Source organism: Callospermophilus lateralis, chromosome 3 (genome assembly GCF_048772815.1).
Source record: "Callospermophilus lateralis isolate mCalLat2 chromosome 3, mCalLat2.hap1, whole genome shotgun sequence".
NCBI lineage: Eukaryota > Metazoa > Chordata > Mammalia > Rodentia > Sciuridae > Callospermophilus > Callospermophilus lateralis.
Genome location: NC_135307.1, coordinates 146512701 through 146527664, shown reverse-complemented (window position 1 = coordinate 146527664; position 14964 = coordinate 146512701). Strand labels below are relative to the sequence as shown.

The 14964-nt window shown below is 51.0% G+C and overlaps 1 protein-coding gene across 1 annotated transcript in view; it reads right to left on the bottom strand.

The window, feature by feature from the left end:
- Positions 1 to 2125: 2125 nt before the first annotated feature.
- The window catches only part of Lrrk1 (leucine rich repeat kinase 1), a 153309-nt gene continuing 140470 nt past the window's right edge, over positions 2126 to 14964 (bottom strand). Inside the window, exons 29-34 of the mRNA XM_076851422.2 lie at positions 14428 to 14579; positions 10487 to 10604; positions 9316 to 9432; positions 5917 to 6767; positions 5379 to 5480; positions 2126 to 3463 (exon numbers count right to left, since the gene is read on the bottom strand). Coding sequence (XP_076707537.2) covers positions 3286 to 3463; positions 5379 to 5480; positions 5917 to 6767; positions 9316 to 9432; positions 10487 to 10604; positions 14428 to 14579 — 1518 coding nt within the window. The 3' untranslated portion in view covers positions 2126 to 3285. The remainder of the gene's footprint in view (positions 3464 to 5378; positions 5481 to 5916; positions 6768 to 9315; positions 9433 to 10486; positions 10605 to 14427; positions 14580 to 14964) is intronic.

The window sequence follows — 14964 nt, the reverse complement described above, 5'->3', positions numbered from 1 at the left end:
TGAGGTCAGAGAGACACAGCAGGATTGTTGGAACCTCAGACCCTCCCTAGGGAGAGACGTCCACCCAGGAGAGGGGCAGAGGAAATTCCTCATTATCTCTAGAGACTAACGCTTAGGCACATCCTTCTTGGGGTCCAGAGGTGAAGTCCCTTTCGGCCTGGATCACCACCATGAAAAGGCACCCATTCAACTCAGAGTGCAAGGGGGAAGGTACAGAATAAAAATGAAGAGTCTTGTCCTCTAAGGAGCCCTTAATTCTCCTCCCTAGAGGCAACCTATGTCCACCAGGTTCTCGGGCATCCTTTGGGATAGTTCTCATGCACATGCACACGTACCTCTATAGACTTTTTTTTTTGATGTAAACAGCATTGCACTGCAAGATGCTTTAGAAACCCATCACACTTATTATGCCTCCGAGAGCATTTCAGACCAGCACAGTTAGCCCTGCCTCCTCCTGGAAAGGCTGCTCGCACTGTTGCACGTACAGGAACTTCATAACTTCTCTCCTGAGAGTTTTGGTTGTTTCCTGTTTAGGGCCATCAGGAGTGATGCTGCAATGAACATCTCTGTTTTATATTTTTGAGCACTTTCACAAATATTTCAGGATCAAATGCCTAAGTGGAACTGCTCGGTCTAAGAGTATGTGCATTTCAAATTGTGGTAGATTCTGTGACAGTACCCTCTCATGGGTGGCTCCAAACATAGACTTCCTCCTCTTTGGTCCCTCCTCCACTCAGCAAAGTGCTTTTGAAAGATTATTTAATAGTCCTGCTTAAAACAGCCAGTAGTTGCCATGGAGACCTACACTTGTCATTCTGTCCCTGGTGGGCCCTGGGCTCCGCTCTTCACCGTGATCCAGCCACACCAACTTTCATGATCCCTCCAAGACGTCAGCTCAGTCCTGCAGAAGGGCCTGTGCACATGTGACCCCTTTCAGCTGCTGCCGAGATCTCCACACAATGCCTCCGTCTCAGATGGCACCTCCAACATGCCAGTCTTTCCCAGCCTCAGTTAAATGTGGCCGTATGCTACCAGTTTCCTGATTGTATTGGCTAGCGTGCCTTTGATTTCATCTGTGTGTTCATAGCCACCTCTGCCCAGGAGAAGTGCGCTCTTGGAAGCAGATATTCTTGTCTCACAGAATATTCTCACAATACAGATTCTCTTGCTTCCCAATATTCTTGTGATTTTCACTGGGTAATGGTGACAGTGCCTGATAGTAGATACTCAAGAAATAATTGCTGGGGCCCTTTGATCTTTTCAATGTGTGGGTAAATGGCACCGTATCATGACTTTTTTGCTTACAGTTGGGTGAGGTCCAGCATTAATGTTTATGGGCCTGTTTGCATTTCTTAGTAATTCAGCTGCCTGCTCACACCCTTCACCTTTTTTTTTCCTATTGGGTTTTCTCATTCCTATTGAGGGGTACAGATGCTTCAAACATAATAAGTGAGCTATTCACCTCTCATTTCTGTTGCTATTTTTTCCCATTTGATTGCTCACCTTCAGACTTAGTGGTAAGTTTTCTATTTAAGTTTCTATTTTTTTATGTAGTTAAGTTCATGAACCATTTTCTGCATAATTTCTAACCATGGTATGAAGGGTCCCTGTAGGTTCTCCTCACACCAGCATGGACCCAGGTCAGGAGGAGAGTTTGGAGAGGTAGGTTGGGTGGTAGAGGGGAGATGGTGTTCTGGCAAAGTAGTCTGGCTGCAGGAAACACAGGGCACAGGCACTGGGTGGGGCACATACAAGATCTGGTTTGCATTTGGGGGGTAATTAGGCAGCTGTGGGGCCCCGAGAAGAGAGGAGAGGGAGAATGGGGATCTCTAAGACCATGCTGAGATGCCAGGATGGAGAAAGACCGTGGAGTGGGCAGGAGGCATGGACCTCCAGTTCCCCAGGATGTGGCGCAGGCTTGTAAAGGGAAGTGGGGGATTTGTTTTCCCAGGCCTGTGACTGACAGCCTTGGTCTCTGCTCATGGACACCAGTAGCAGAGGGCTGAAAATGGGCTGTCCGTTCCCGCCCGGGACAGTGAGTGAGCTGGGAAGGACCTGGCTGTGGAGCTGTCCCAAGCACTCAACAGACAAGAGACCGCGGTTTCATTCTTGAAGGTCTGTTTATTTTTCAGATAAAAGGAGTCACATCTGCCTGCACACCCCACAAATCATAAGTTGGACTTTTATGATTTAATTTTAGAAAAGGTTCATCACCTTGAGCTGGAATGTGACCTCACATTCGGACTTCCACTCTGGTCAAGCAGTCTCAAATGGCAAGTCTTGGCAAAGATGGGGATATGGGTGCATACGATTTACAAAACTGCTCCCTGTCATACCCATACATCCCCTGTTAACAATTTCACTTTTCATAGTCTGCTGTCCATGTGTGCAGTAAATGTTTAGCAAATACATGATTTGGTAGAAGCCCCATACCATGTGATTTCACAACCAGAGGCCTGACCACTGAGATATTACTTAATTTGTTAAAGTGATAAACATGTGCAAACAAACAGGGCTTGAGCTCAGCTGTGTCCAAGTTTATCTTACTAAGCATAAACACAGGGCCTTTTGCAAATCCTGCTGACTAGGTTTCTCCTTCCTTTTGTTGGTGGGAGAAGAATGTAAAGGCCAGCGGGTGCCCTCGCACGGGGTTTTCCGGCCGTGGCACTTAAGCGAGCTCATTCATTCCCCAGCTTGGGCGACTCTCGGTGCCCAGGGTCCTTCTGGGGGTTTCCCACACAGAGACTTTGCCCAGATAAAGATACCTGATCTCAGCTCGCTCAAGCAGGGCCCCATGCTCTGGGGACTTGAGCTTGGGAAATGGGCCGGGTGACTGGGGTCTCTACCGGGGAAGGGCCAGGGGTCACAGCCCTCCTCCCATCCTGCCCCGAACGGCTCCTCAACAGGGAGGCTCTAGTGTAATTCCATCTGAGACAGGGAGGGCCCATTATGCCAGGAAGGCCTGGCCCCCCTTTGTGGGACCCAGCCTAGAATGGGGTCCCCCCCACTCCTGGGAGCTGATGGAGGAGGCCCCTCCTGACCAGACCCCACTGTCTTCCCTCGGGCTCTAAAACCAGCAACAGGGGGACAGGGTATTCAGGTAACTGCCCTGCAGAACCTGAGAACTCCCAAACCACAGCCAGGCAGGTAACTTCTCAGCACTTAGCAGCACAGGGTTCAGGGCAGAACTCCATCCGTCCTCTGGATCCTGGGAGGGCTGCAGACAGGGGGCTCAGGCGGCACCCCGGGGCCAGCTGGCTCCACGCTTGGGTCCTTCCATGGGAATTACCTTCTCTTGCGTGTGCAAGCCTCCAGCCGGCCCAGTTCCTCGTAGGACTGGTAGAAAATGTCAAACTCCCTGGCGCCCCAGCCCCTCCAGACAGCCAGGCACCACTCTGTGTTCTCGTTTTCAAAGCCGCACACCACGGTGTCCTTTGCCACCACGGCTGCGTCCACCAGCACCCTGCAGAGAGAGAGGGTCTGAGAAAACCCACAGGTGTCCCCACTTAGTGGGGGACAGTACAATCACCCTGCACACCTTGGAGTGGACAGAGCTGGCTAAGGGGGTTGTGTGTGTCCCCGTCTGGCTTTGGGATGTGCTTGGATGCTCCCACATGGTTGCAGCCTGGAGACTGAGCTTTATATGAAGAGTCCCGAGGGGCTGAGGGCAGCAGTTCATGCTAATGGAAATTATCTGTAAGGGACCAAGACCCTGGAAGGCCACTGATGCAACCAGAGCAAGCACCTTTCATGCCTTCTTCGACCTTGAAGTGTTCAGAAAATACCACTGACCCGAACTCCTGCTGGTGAATGGCCCACTATGGAGTCTGGGCTTCTCAATTCCCTTGCCAAAAGCTCAGTGGGATTCTTCTTCTCTCACTGCACTTCCACGTACTTGGAGGACACAGGGTAATACATTAGGTAGAAAGCCTGCTGCCCCACAGTCATAACTGTATACAAATTTTTTTTGGTTTTGTGCATGATCTGTGTGTGCACAGGTTTCCTTTTGGGCCACAGTGGGCAGCTCCCCCATGGACTTCCTCTGCTGGTAGTCTCTCTGTGGGCTGGTGGCCTACCTCCAGGCATGTACTATCTGTGTCTCCTCTTTCTATGTCCAGTACATGTGCCTTGCTGGACACTGAGTCCATTCTGTAAATCAGGATGTCCAGAAGCCTTCCACTTCCTAGTGGCCTTGCCAGGTCCTGACTCTGAGCTGCTGCCCAGGGTCTTTCTCCCTATAACTTGGCTTTTTAGAAAAACCTAGCATTGGGGGATGAATATGAAAAAGAATACCAGGTAAAACTTAAGGGACACTAACGACAGGAATTCCAAGGTTCACTGAGCTGGGTTCTGCAGACCCACTTGATCCCAGAAGTCCAACCTGCAAGCTGGGAACTAGTTCGGCTCAAGGCTTCTGTCCAAATCTCAGCCAGATCTGGGGATCAAACCCCAATATCACTTCTATAAGCACTCACTGACCAAGGGTCACTGGCTCCAGGACTCGCCGAGAAAGCTCAATGTTGGTGGACAAGGGAGTAGAATTGCCATGGATGTCTCTTTGGTCATAGTCATGCTCTGGGGGAAACAGACTGAAAGGGATTTCTCTAGCCCCTTATGCTCCAGACGAAATAAAACCCTTGCCTGTGGATTTCTGCTCACACTGCAGAGAAACAGGTCTAATGTGGAGTGGAAGTGTTCCAGTGTGTGCATGTGTGTGTGTGTGTATGCACAAACACACCCACATGTGTCCACACAATATGTTTGAAGGGAGGGGCTTTTCATAAGGGAGATTTATGTGGGGAGTCAAAGGGAGGAAGCAGATACCACTAGAAACGGCAGTCCTGTACCGTCTTGCTGTGGAGACCATGTTCTGGACAGCCTCATGGTGGACACAGACATGCCTGTTTAGAGTCATGCCCTCAGACTTGGAGATGGCAGAGAGCAGAGTGTGCCTGTGTCATCTGGCCCTGCCTGGTGCTGACCGGCTAGGAAGGTCACCTCTGGCAGAGCTCTCCTCCTTGGCAGGAAGGATACTTTGAATCGCCTGCAGGGATCCCTATTTCAATTGCAGTTGGACTCTGGCCCTGGAGATCCCCCCGACCCCAACAGCAAGGTGCCTGATCTACAGGTACCCTGGGTACTCCAGAAGAAGATGGCCCTGGCCAGTGGCTAATGCTCCAGGTACTGGTATTTGCTGAGCTCCTGGGAGCTGCCTGGAGGACCCCATCTTGTTCCTGTTTTACCTGTGGCTGTGTTGGTGGAAGGTGGGAACAGAAGGGCAGGAGGGACATCAGGCTGTCCTACAGGACCTGGGGTGGGGCCTCAGGTTCCCTACGCTGCTCTCCTGGATCCCACAGAAGCCCCTCCCTCAGCCTTACCCATGAGGAGTCAGCTCTCGGGCTTTTAAGACGGCAATGACACGTCCCCGCTGGGCCCCTGAATCCTTCTCCAGGCCAATGACAATAACATCTCCGCCACGCCTAAGAAACCAAAACCAAGAGGGGCAAGTGTTTGTGCATGGCTGGCCGGGCTCTCCAGGTGGGGCGGGGATGGCGCTGTGTGCTGAAAGGCATGGCCGCCAAGTAGCAAATGTGCAGTTTCTGCTAAGGTTTTAAGTTACGGAGAAGGTACAGCCTGTGAAGCAGATCAAGAAAGTTCCCAGCGGGAAACCCAATCACAGTTGACTGTGGCTCTCCTTTAGGGGCAGACGAGCTTTTTCTCTGTGGCCATTCTAAGATTTGCTAAGGAGATCACTCCCGATTCCAAAACTGAGGGAGCAAATCCTTGGAAGAATAGGCCCTGGTGGGTCTGGACATTATCTTTAAAGGGAGCCACAGGGTTCTGCCCGCCTCATCCCCCAAGCAAGAGCCGTGGCAGCACAGGATGGCGACCCTCCGCCCCCACCAGGAAACTTACCTGGGGACCCAGATGAGGTCTTTGACGGCGAGGACCTTCACAGCCTGCAGGTGCTGGCTGAACGTCTCCCCGTCCATGGGGGTCAGGTCGTGCTCAGACCTGTCGGAGGCAGCGCTGGGCTCCTGCAGCCTGTCCGAGTCCTCATAGTCAGTGGAGAAAGGCACACTGGAACAGCTGGCTGGGGAGCTGGGCAGGCTGGAGAGGGACCTGGTGGCCCTGTGCGGTGGGGAAGAGGAGTAGGAGGACATGGAGCAGTAGTCGGTCAGCGAGTCCTGGTGGGTCAGGATCTGCGTGCCCAGCTCCTCGCTGTACATTATGCTCACGTCTGCGATGCAGTCTCCATCGGGCCCCTTCAGGCTGGTTGTGTGGCTGCACGGGGGTTCCGGGCCTGAGGGTCGCACGGGAAACATGTCCCTGAGGGGGCTGGGGTCCCCGCAGAAGTATCGGGCACACAGCTGGTAGGTGGCCGAATGGTACATAACCAAGGAGTTGGCCTTGTCGTCCAGGCACCAGACGACCTCCTCCCCCCTGCAATCTGAGCTGCACACGACTGACATGACAACTGAGGGGGCCGCATAGGGCTCCAGCCGCCTGCTGATGTCCAGGGCTATGCAGTCAATGACCAGGAGGCCCGGCCCGTTGCTGTACCAGACCTCGGACCCACTGTTGACCACCTCCATGGCCTTCACTGGGTAGGGGTTCTGCCGTGTGTCTTCGTCAGGGATGCCAAACTTGGACCTGTTGGCTGTGTGGGAGCACAGGTAGCAACAGCTGTCGTTCGGGGTGCCCCGCACCACGGGAAAGACAGCTACAAGCCCATCAGCCAGGCCAGCCAGCACCAGGAAGGAATTCTGTGGGGAGGAGACAGGGACTCATGAGGCCTTCTGGTCCCCCCTTTCTAGGAAAGAGAATGCAAATCAGACTCATTTTATATTTGCCCCAGGTGGGCACATTATTTCCACTAATGCACCCAAAGAAGCAAAGCTCTTAGAAAGGCTGGGGTTGCTAGCAGAAGCTTTAGGCTAGGGTCCAGAGGAGGTGCAGCCTTAGCCCAGCAGAGCCACCCCCACACTCTTTCCTATGTGGCAAAGGATGTGCCATAGAGGAGCAGGCCTACATGACCAAGTGCGGGTGGATGTCAGGTGTACCACGTACCCATCCCTGCTGGGGCTAGCTTCCTGTGGCATGAGCAGCAAGAAGCTGCCTCTCCTTTGAGGCTACCAAGATCTCCCTGAGAGGCAGAGCATGGTGCCCTCCCTCCTAGGAACACTGCTTAATAACCTGACAGAGCTGTAGGTATCCTGGGGGTCCTTCCACGCTAGGCAGCATGCTCCATGAAAGCAGACATCCCTGTGCCCACCACTGTCCCCTGGGCACTGTCCTGGCACAGAGAAGAGCTGTCTCATCCATCTCTGTGGCCCTGGGACTCTTCAGAGTTTTCTCTTCAAGTGGATAATACATGTTTGCTGAACTCATTCTGGAAGAAATCCCTCCCAACTCAACTCTCTCCTAGAAGTAGGTCCTGGCCTGATTTCCAGTTTGACTCCTCCTCTGAAATGCCCACAGGACTGCTGACTTTGATGGGGTCTCTAGGGTTCCCCCAGGCCTGCAGTGGAGCATGACCTCTTCTGCAGTCACCCAGCGGAGGTCTCTGGGCAGAGGCCGATGTTGCAGGGATGGTGTTGAATGCAGGGCCCACCCCAGGCTTCCCCAGGGCAGCAGGGGTGGGCAGAGCTCCACAGAACAAAGGCAGAGTCAGGACGCAGCAGGATCCAGGCCTCCTGCCAAGGAGGGTGAGCGGCAGAAAGCAGCTTTGTTGGGAGTCAGGGCAAGTCAGGGGGTTGGGCTGTCCAAGGTAACTGAGTGACTGGCCTGGGACTCAACATCCAGGGAAAGAAGCTTGAAGAAAGTTTATCAAAATCCACCTTAGGGATTTTTGGAAGGATTTTAGAAAGCGGCCAAGGCAAACAGGCTTGCAGTTCTATCTGCAGTCCTGGTTCAGCCTGGCCCGCGTGGTGAATGCCACGTCCTGGCTGGGTGAGAACGTGCACGTGCAAGAATGCAGGGGTCTGCCCTGCGTGGCCGCGGGCAGGACGGCCTCCGAGAGGGCGGGCACCCCTCACAGGAGGCTCTGCACAGAGCCGGCTTTATTCCCCCTGGTCGTGTGGGAGGTGGCACCCTGGCTTGGGGCTCTGGCCAGCGATGGCCTTCAATAACGCTTTGTGTCCTGCTCTCCTGTGCTCTGGTACAGGCCAAGCTGTCCAGCCCTAGGCACAAGGCCACAGTCATAAATGATCCTGAGGTTCATTTCATACCTGTTTCTTCTTCTTCTTCTTCTTCATTTTTAAAGAAATGAAACTGGAGCAGGGTGGAGAGAACTCATATAGTTTGCAACTGTCAGGGGGTCATAATAACACAATTTCCAAGTGCACCCGCCTAGAGCTCTGGGAATGTTAAACCCAGAGATCCACTTCACTGTCTCTTAATATCCCCATTTTACAGATGAGGACACTGGAATGGAATGATGACAGTCAACACATTTTAATAAGTGACACCAGGAAATGCATGCATTGGCAAGTGTGTCTGTGAATCAAACAGGTCCCTGGGCGAGTCAGAATTGCCTGAGCAGTGCCTGGATCCCAAGAGGGCCACAGAACCTGGGAAAGTCAGGCAGCTGCCTCTCACACAGTGCAGCTTCTGTCAGCGGGTCATGGCCCCTGCGATCTTGAGAACTGAATAGGAGGGAGTATAGAAGAGGTGTGTGTGTGTACGACTGTTCCTGGCAGAGGCTGGATGGAGAGGTCCCAGCACAGTGTGCTGCAGTGTGGGGAGGGTCACGGAAGCCAGCGGGGTGGGGGTCTCTAGATAGCTCAAGGTGTGGCATAGTTGGCTGAGCCTGGGTCGAGGAGAGCACCACTTGGTGAGGCCTGGGAGGTTGAGGAGATGAGTCTGCCAGGCCACCCTGGGCAAAAGAAGAACTGAGGTCTGGGGTGGACAGTGAGAGGCCGAGAGGAGGCAGACAGAGGGGAGGAGAACTGGCTGCCCTACAGGTGAGAAGCTGGACCTGCCGGGACATGGTCACTGGTACTGGCCAGTGCTGTGGAGAAGAGACTCCTGATGTCACTGCCGTCACAAGGGCCTATATGCATCTGCTGGCTTGCACTGTTTGCTCCAAAAGCACTTCCCCTGAGTCAGGGGTTGTGGCATTTGCTTGGGGACAGTAGGCTTTCTATGCTAATGATAGCCAGCCACCAGTGTCTCTAAGGTGGACTAAGCCCTGTGCCCGGGGCTAGGTGATCCAAGAGAGTGTGGCTCTACTACTCCCCAGTCCAGCACAGGTGGGAGGCAGACCTGAACAGGGAGGGGAAGTCAGAGGCTCGCATGCCGCCCCCCACTCACCTTTTTAATAATAGGTACAGCCAAGAAGCAGGTGACAATAGCTGGAGTGTCCAAGGCCTGCTGGGGTGTGTTCAAGGGGCACATGCCCTTGAGGCTGTAGATGTAGATTTTCTGGTCCTGCAGAGACAGAGGAGCCCACTGTGAGAACCCGGGCAGAAGGGGCTGCCATTTCCTACCAGGGTGCGCTTGGCCTCAGGGATCTCCTTTGTTCCTTAAAAACTAACTGGGGTTTCTGGTTGGTTGTTTATATATTTCTGCTCTGTGTAGAAACTTTGAAAAATACAGAATAGTCCAGAAGATAATAAAATTGCCCCAAATCCATTATTTAGAGGAAATTACTCTTGGGGTTGTAGGACACAGCACCTCTGTGGGTCTTCTGTGGATGTTTGTGTATGTATGTGGTACTGACAAAAGTGGCATCACAATACAATGACAATACGCCAAGGCAGAGCCCTGGTTCTCACTTCCTGCATGAAGGATGATGTTGGAGCGCCTCTTGATGGCCTGTCACTCGGGTGTACTGTAATTTGGAAAATCTGTTGTCAGAGAAACTCTTAAGTTTTCACTACTATGACTTATATGGGCATGAGTATTCTTCTAGATTTCTCCATGTGTGGGTATGTCTTGTTTATTAGGATAAATTCTTAAAGTTGAAAAAATGACCAAGGCTTAAGTGACATGAATATTTTGGAAATCTCTGGTCTGTTTTTCAAACATATTTTCAAACATCACATAGAAAGATGGCAGCAACCTATCCCCTACCATAACTTCAGAGCATTTGTTTTGGGGCATTTCTCCCCAGAGTTTTTTAGAAGACAGCTCCTTGGCCTTCCAGTGGCTCCCTTGTCGTGAAGCAAAGGTTTTAGAGCTTAGAGGATGTGCCGTGTGGAACCAGCACATGTCACCAACCTTCTGGGTTTCTCCTCCTGCTGAGTCTACACCTGATTCTCCACCTGAGCTTGGCTGCCAGCAGCAGGTGGGGCTGAGCAGCTCGCTCACTAGCTGCTGCCTCAGGGATGATGGCACTGCTCTGAGGACGGCCTGCAGATGACCTGGGGTTTCCTGAAAGTCACCTTGACATGGGCATCCTCTATTTTTATGTATCTAGTCCCCCTGAAGGCTGCACTCTGGTAGAGCCTGCTCTGGGGGGGCCCTGTAGGTAGGCGGTTACCTCAGTGGCGGTCCACAGAGAGCTCTGGACCTTGAGCTGGCAGCTCATCTTCATCCCGGCACAGGTCATCCTCTGCACTTCCAGAAGGCCTTTCTCAGTGTTTACCACCGTGTAGTTCCTGCGATCAGCAACAACATGTGGTCAATTCCCCGTGGCCAACGGGCCACCTCCCTCACCCATGCTTGGTATATTCTTCCAAGTAATATAACGACCTTGGAGGAGGACATCACCTTTGGGCCTCGTTTGCCTCTGGAAACTAGGGCACATCTGAGAGGTCAAGGTCCCCCCTTTATGCCATTGGGTGGGCCTGGGTTCTGCCTGCTCAGTAGTGATGCCTGAACATTGCAAGGAAAGGACATTCCCAAAGGAGGAAAGACTTTTAAAAAAATATATATGTATTTCTTAGTTGAGATGGACACAATACCTTTTATTTATTTATTTATTTATATGTGGTGCTGAGGATTGAACCTGGTGCCTCACACATGCTAGGTGAGTGCTCTATTGCTGAGCCAAAACCCTAGCCTGATTTTTTTTTTTTAATGACTTTTGAGGGTTAAGAAAGTTGTTCCCAGCATAAAGAAAAGGCACTTCCATCCAGACCACTCACTGCCCTCTCAATGGCTAGACTGTGCCCACAAGGGTGGTCCCTTGAGCCGAGTAACAAGGCCAAAGCTAAAGACAAGATGGGTGAATTCCACAGTAGCCTGGTGTGGAGTCTCCAAACGTGTCCCTGTCATGAGTGCTCTGAGAGTAGTGAGCAGTCATTTACAAGAGCTGGACCTTGGCTGAAGGCCTGGCAGTCCCAGCACCACTGCCTCCCTGATATCTTGGGTGGACATCCCCTACGTCCTCTGTACAGAAGAGGAGGTAAATTCGGGAAGGCAGTTAGTTATGCGCCCCAGATCACACAGCTTTTCTCCCCAATCCGAGAGAGCAAGTTAAGCTGGTGATCAGGATTCCACACTGTAAGATGTTTCCTGCGGCCATGTTTTGGGAACCTCGCCATCTTTGACTGATAACACGTGTTTTGCAGATGATAAGAATGGGCAAACAAAACAGCAAACCAAACTTTCTTCAGAGTAATATTTGTCCACATTTTCTCCAGTCTTTTTCCTCACATTCTAAATAGCCTTTACTTAGAAAAAAATTGAAATATGGAAAACAATAAATGTTATACCCCTATTCCTTCCAGTCAGAATTTTGTCACAGGTGGATTGTGTTTATCAGCTTGCCCTTTCTTTCCTCCTGCCTCCTTTCCTTCTATAATTCAGGAATAAATCACAAGTTCTGCTCCACCCTGACTCTCCAGGCTCCCTGCCCTGTGCATCTGGCCGGAAGCCCTGCTCCCTTCCTGTGAGCTTGTCCTTCTTCAGGCTGGTGGGGAGCTTTCAATAACCTTCACAGGTCAACAAAGAGGCCTCTCTCTTCCCTCTGGGAATGAGCTTTCTGTGTCCTGAGCAGAGCTATCTCCAATACCCCATTGTGTGTACAAGATGAGAAGATAAAGAAAGCATCCCCAGGTGTGTGGAGTGGGGCCCATCCAGCACCAGCAGGACAGGTTGGCTCCGGAATCCCTTTGAATATCTCAAAGTCTCTGAGGACATTTTGCTTCTCATGTGTCAAATGTCCCAGGTTCATGTCCCACCCCAGACCTGGAATTGGCCACTTCTCCTCTGAGGTCTGCTTCTCTTCATTACTTAGAGACCACCACCCGAGTCCTCGGGGTTCATGGGTACTGGGTTGCTTATTGTTTCTAGGTCTCTTCAGTGGGCACCAAACCAAAATATTTCCAAAGTCCATGCAATTTCAATTCAGAATATAAGGTTTCTACTTACCTTACCATCCCATTCCCATTTTAGCTCATGCTGAAAATCATGGTTTCCAATGGCAACAGCATAATTACTCATTAACTTTACCCCACAACCACACGGTATGTTAGAATAACAATAACACTACCCACAACCACACGGTATGTTAGAATAACAATAACACTACCACCAAAAACGTCATTACTGAAGACAGTGTAATACATAGTCATCTCCTGTATCCACAGGGAATTGGTTCCAAGATCCACCATCTCCATACACTCAGGTCCCTTATAAAAAAAATGGCAAAATATTTTCATACTATCCTCCCACAGAGTTTAATCCTCTAGATGACTTATAATACTACAGTGCAAATGCTATGTAAATAATGCTTATACTCTATTGTTTAGGGAATAATGACACAAAAAAGTTTATACATGTTCAGTGCAGATACAATTAAAAAAATTTTTTCCCTCAGCAGTTGGTTGAATCAGTGGATAAGGAGGGCTGGAGGGAAGCTGTGCAAAACTGCTTTTTTTTTTTTTTTTTTAATTTTTTTGGTACCAGAGATGGAACCCAGGAGCACTTTACCACTAAGGCACATCCCTGGTCCTTTTTAAAATTAATTTTTTTTTTAAAATTTTGAGACAGAATCTTACTAAGTTGCTTAGGACCTTGGTAAGTTGCTGAGGCTGGCCTCAAACTTGTAATCCTCCTGCCTCAGCCTCCCAAGGTGCTGGAATTACAGACATGTAAGTGCCACTATGCCTGGCTAAAAAATTGCTTTTTATTTTATCCTTAGAAGTATCCCAGCAGGATGGTATACTTGCTGTCCTTTTTAGAATGACTTCTTTCATTAAGGCACCATTTTTTAGTGTGTGTCTATGTCACAACCCTCTGTCCCAGTGACATAGAATCTGATGTACATGGCACCCAGACTGACCAGAGAGAATGGCAAAGTCCCTTCTGTTGATCTCATTACCACCCAGGCTTCACTTTGTCTAGCCTTCCCTGACTTTGGCACCTGAATATGTTTGCCACAGGGCTCATCAGAAGGCTGCTGTCACCTGTGAAGGTGTCTCACCAGGTAAGTGAGAGGCAACACACACTGGCTGAGACTAAAGGCTCTCGCACAAGATGGTGACTTCTCAGAGATTTGTCTTTCACACTTCCTTTCTCATGCCCTGGCCTCTGTGTCCCGGGACCTCCTGCTCGCTCTTCAGTGGTCTCTTCCCCCTCTATCCCAGCCACTCTTGCCCAGTGCTGCACTCCAGACCCTGCTGCTGCTACTGCGTCCCTCCTGCCCAGGCCATGCCAAGCACCTGCTGTCTGACCACCTCCTCCAGGCTTGTCGGCTCACATCATTACTCCCTGCAAGTCTCTCTTACTCCACAGAGACCCTTGGCCTTCCCTGGTTTATGGCCTCACTTAGGTTCCAAGTCCTTCTCTGTAATATAATCACTTCCTTGAAGACACCCTGCTCCTGTGCCTGACAAAACCCCGACTGCTGAAAACCACCTCGTCGCCCCTTCTGCAATCTGCGAAGCGGAACAAGCTGGGGAAGGTCACATAACCAGGCTGGTGGGTCTCATTTCAAACCCAGGACCTCCAGCCTGAGTAGGCCTCAGCACCACCCTGCGGCACCCTGGACTTCCCCAGGCCCATCGCATACCCTCTCCTTCCTTCTGGAGTATCCACAACCTCCCCCACTGCTTCTCTTCTTCCTGCCACTTCATTGAGTAAAGGAGCTACAACTGGACTTCCTATGGCAGGGTGACCCTCCTGCCTGGCTCTGGGTCCCCTCCTCTCACTCTGCAGTGACTACACTGCCCACTGCAGCATCACTTAATGTCCTGCATCACCAGGCTGCAAACGGCTTCCTCTCAAAGCAAACTCTCCCTGACTTGTGTTCCCAACACACCATCCTTTTTTCCTTTTTTGCCTCTCTTAACCCTAAAACTGTACCGTGTGTCTATACATACTCCGTTTTCTCTCTTCCTGCTCTCTTGAATGGACTCTCACCAAGTCTTGTTACCCTCTGTCCATTAAACAACGCTCACAGTGGTCATCGCTGATTTTCTGTTCTCCAATCACACCCCCAATACCAGTAGGACAGGACAGGCATCTGGGGGTTACCTGGATTCTTCTTTTCCATCCCAAAACACCACGGTGTACTCCTGGCCCTGGGATGAGAAGAAGGCCGTCTGCTTCCCACAGGGCAGCATGTACATGAAGGTGGCGAAGGTTGGGTCCTTCATCTGGCTCACCACGGACAAGGCCAGCGGGCGCTGAGGGGCAGAGGTCTCCTGGTCATGAGCATGTCCATGCCAGTTCTGCCCATGAGATCCGCTGTCTCAAGTCAGGTGGGCATGAGGGAATTTGTCATTCAGGACCAGATCCTAACAAGAGGCTCAGAGGATTTCAGGCACCAGAAACATACCCAGTTAGGCTTCTGGGTCAACATTGGCCAAGCAACTTGAGCACAGCTGGTCAGGTCAGCCTAACCCCAACTATTTCATGCCATTCCTGAGGATATACACTCTTGTGAAGGGTTTTTCTCAGACCCTGTTTATTCTCAGTACATTAAACTAGCTCTGTCTGATTTGATAAATGAATTTAACCTTGAAACATTGGGGCTTCTCCCTATGAATAATAAAATAGCTTTACCACTAT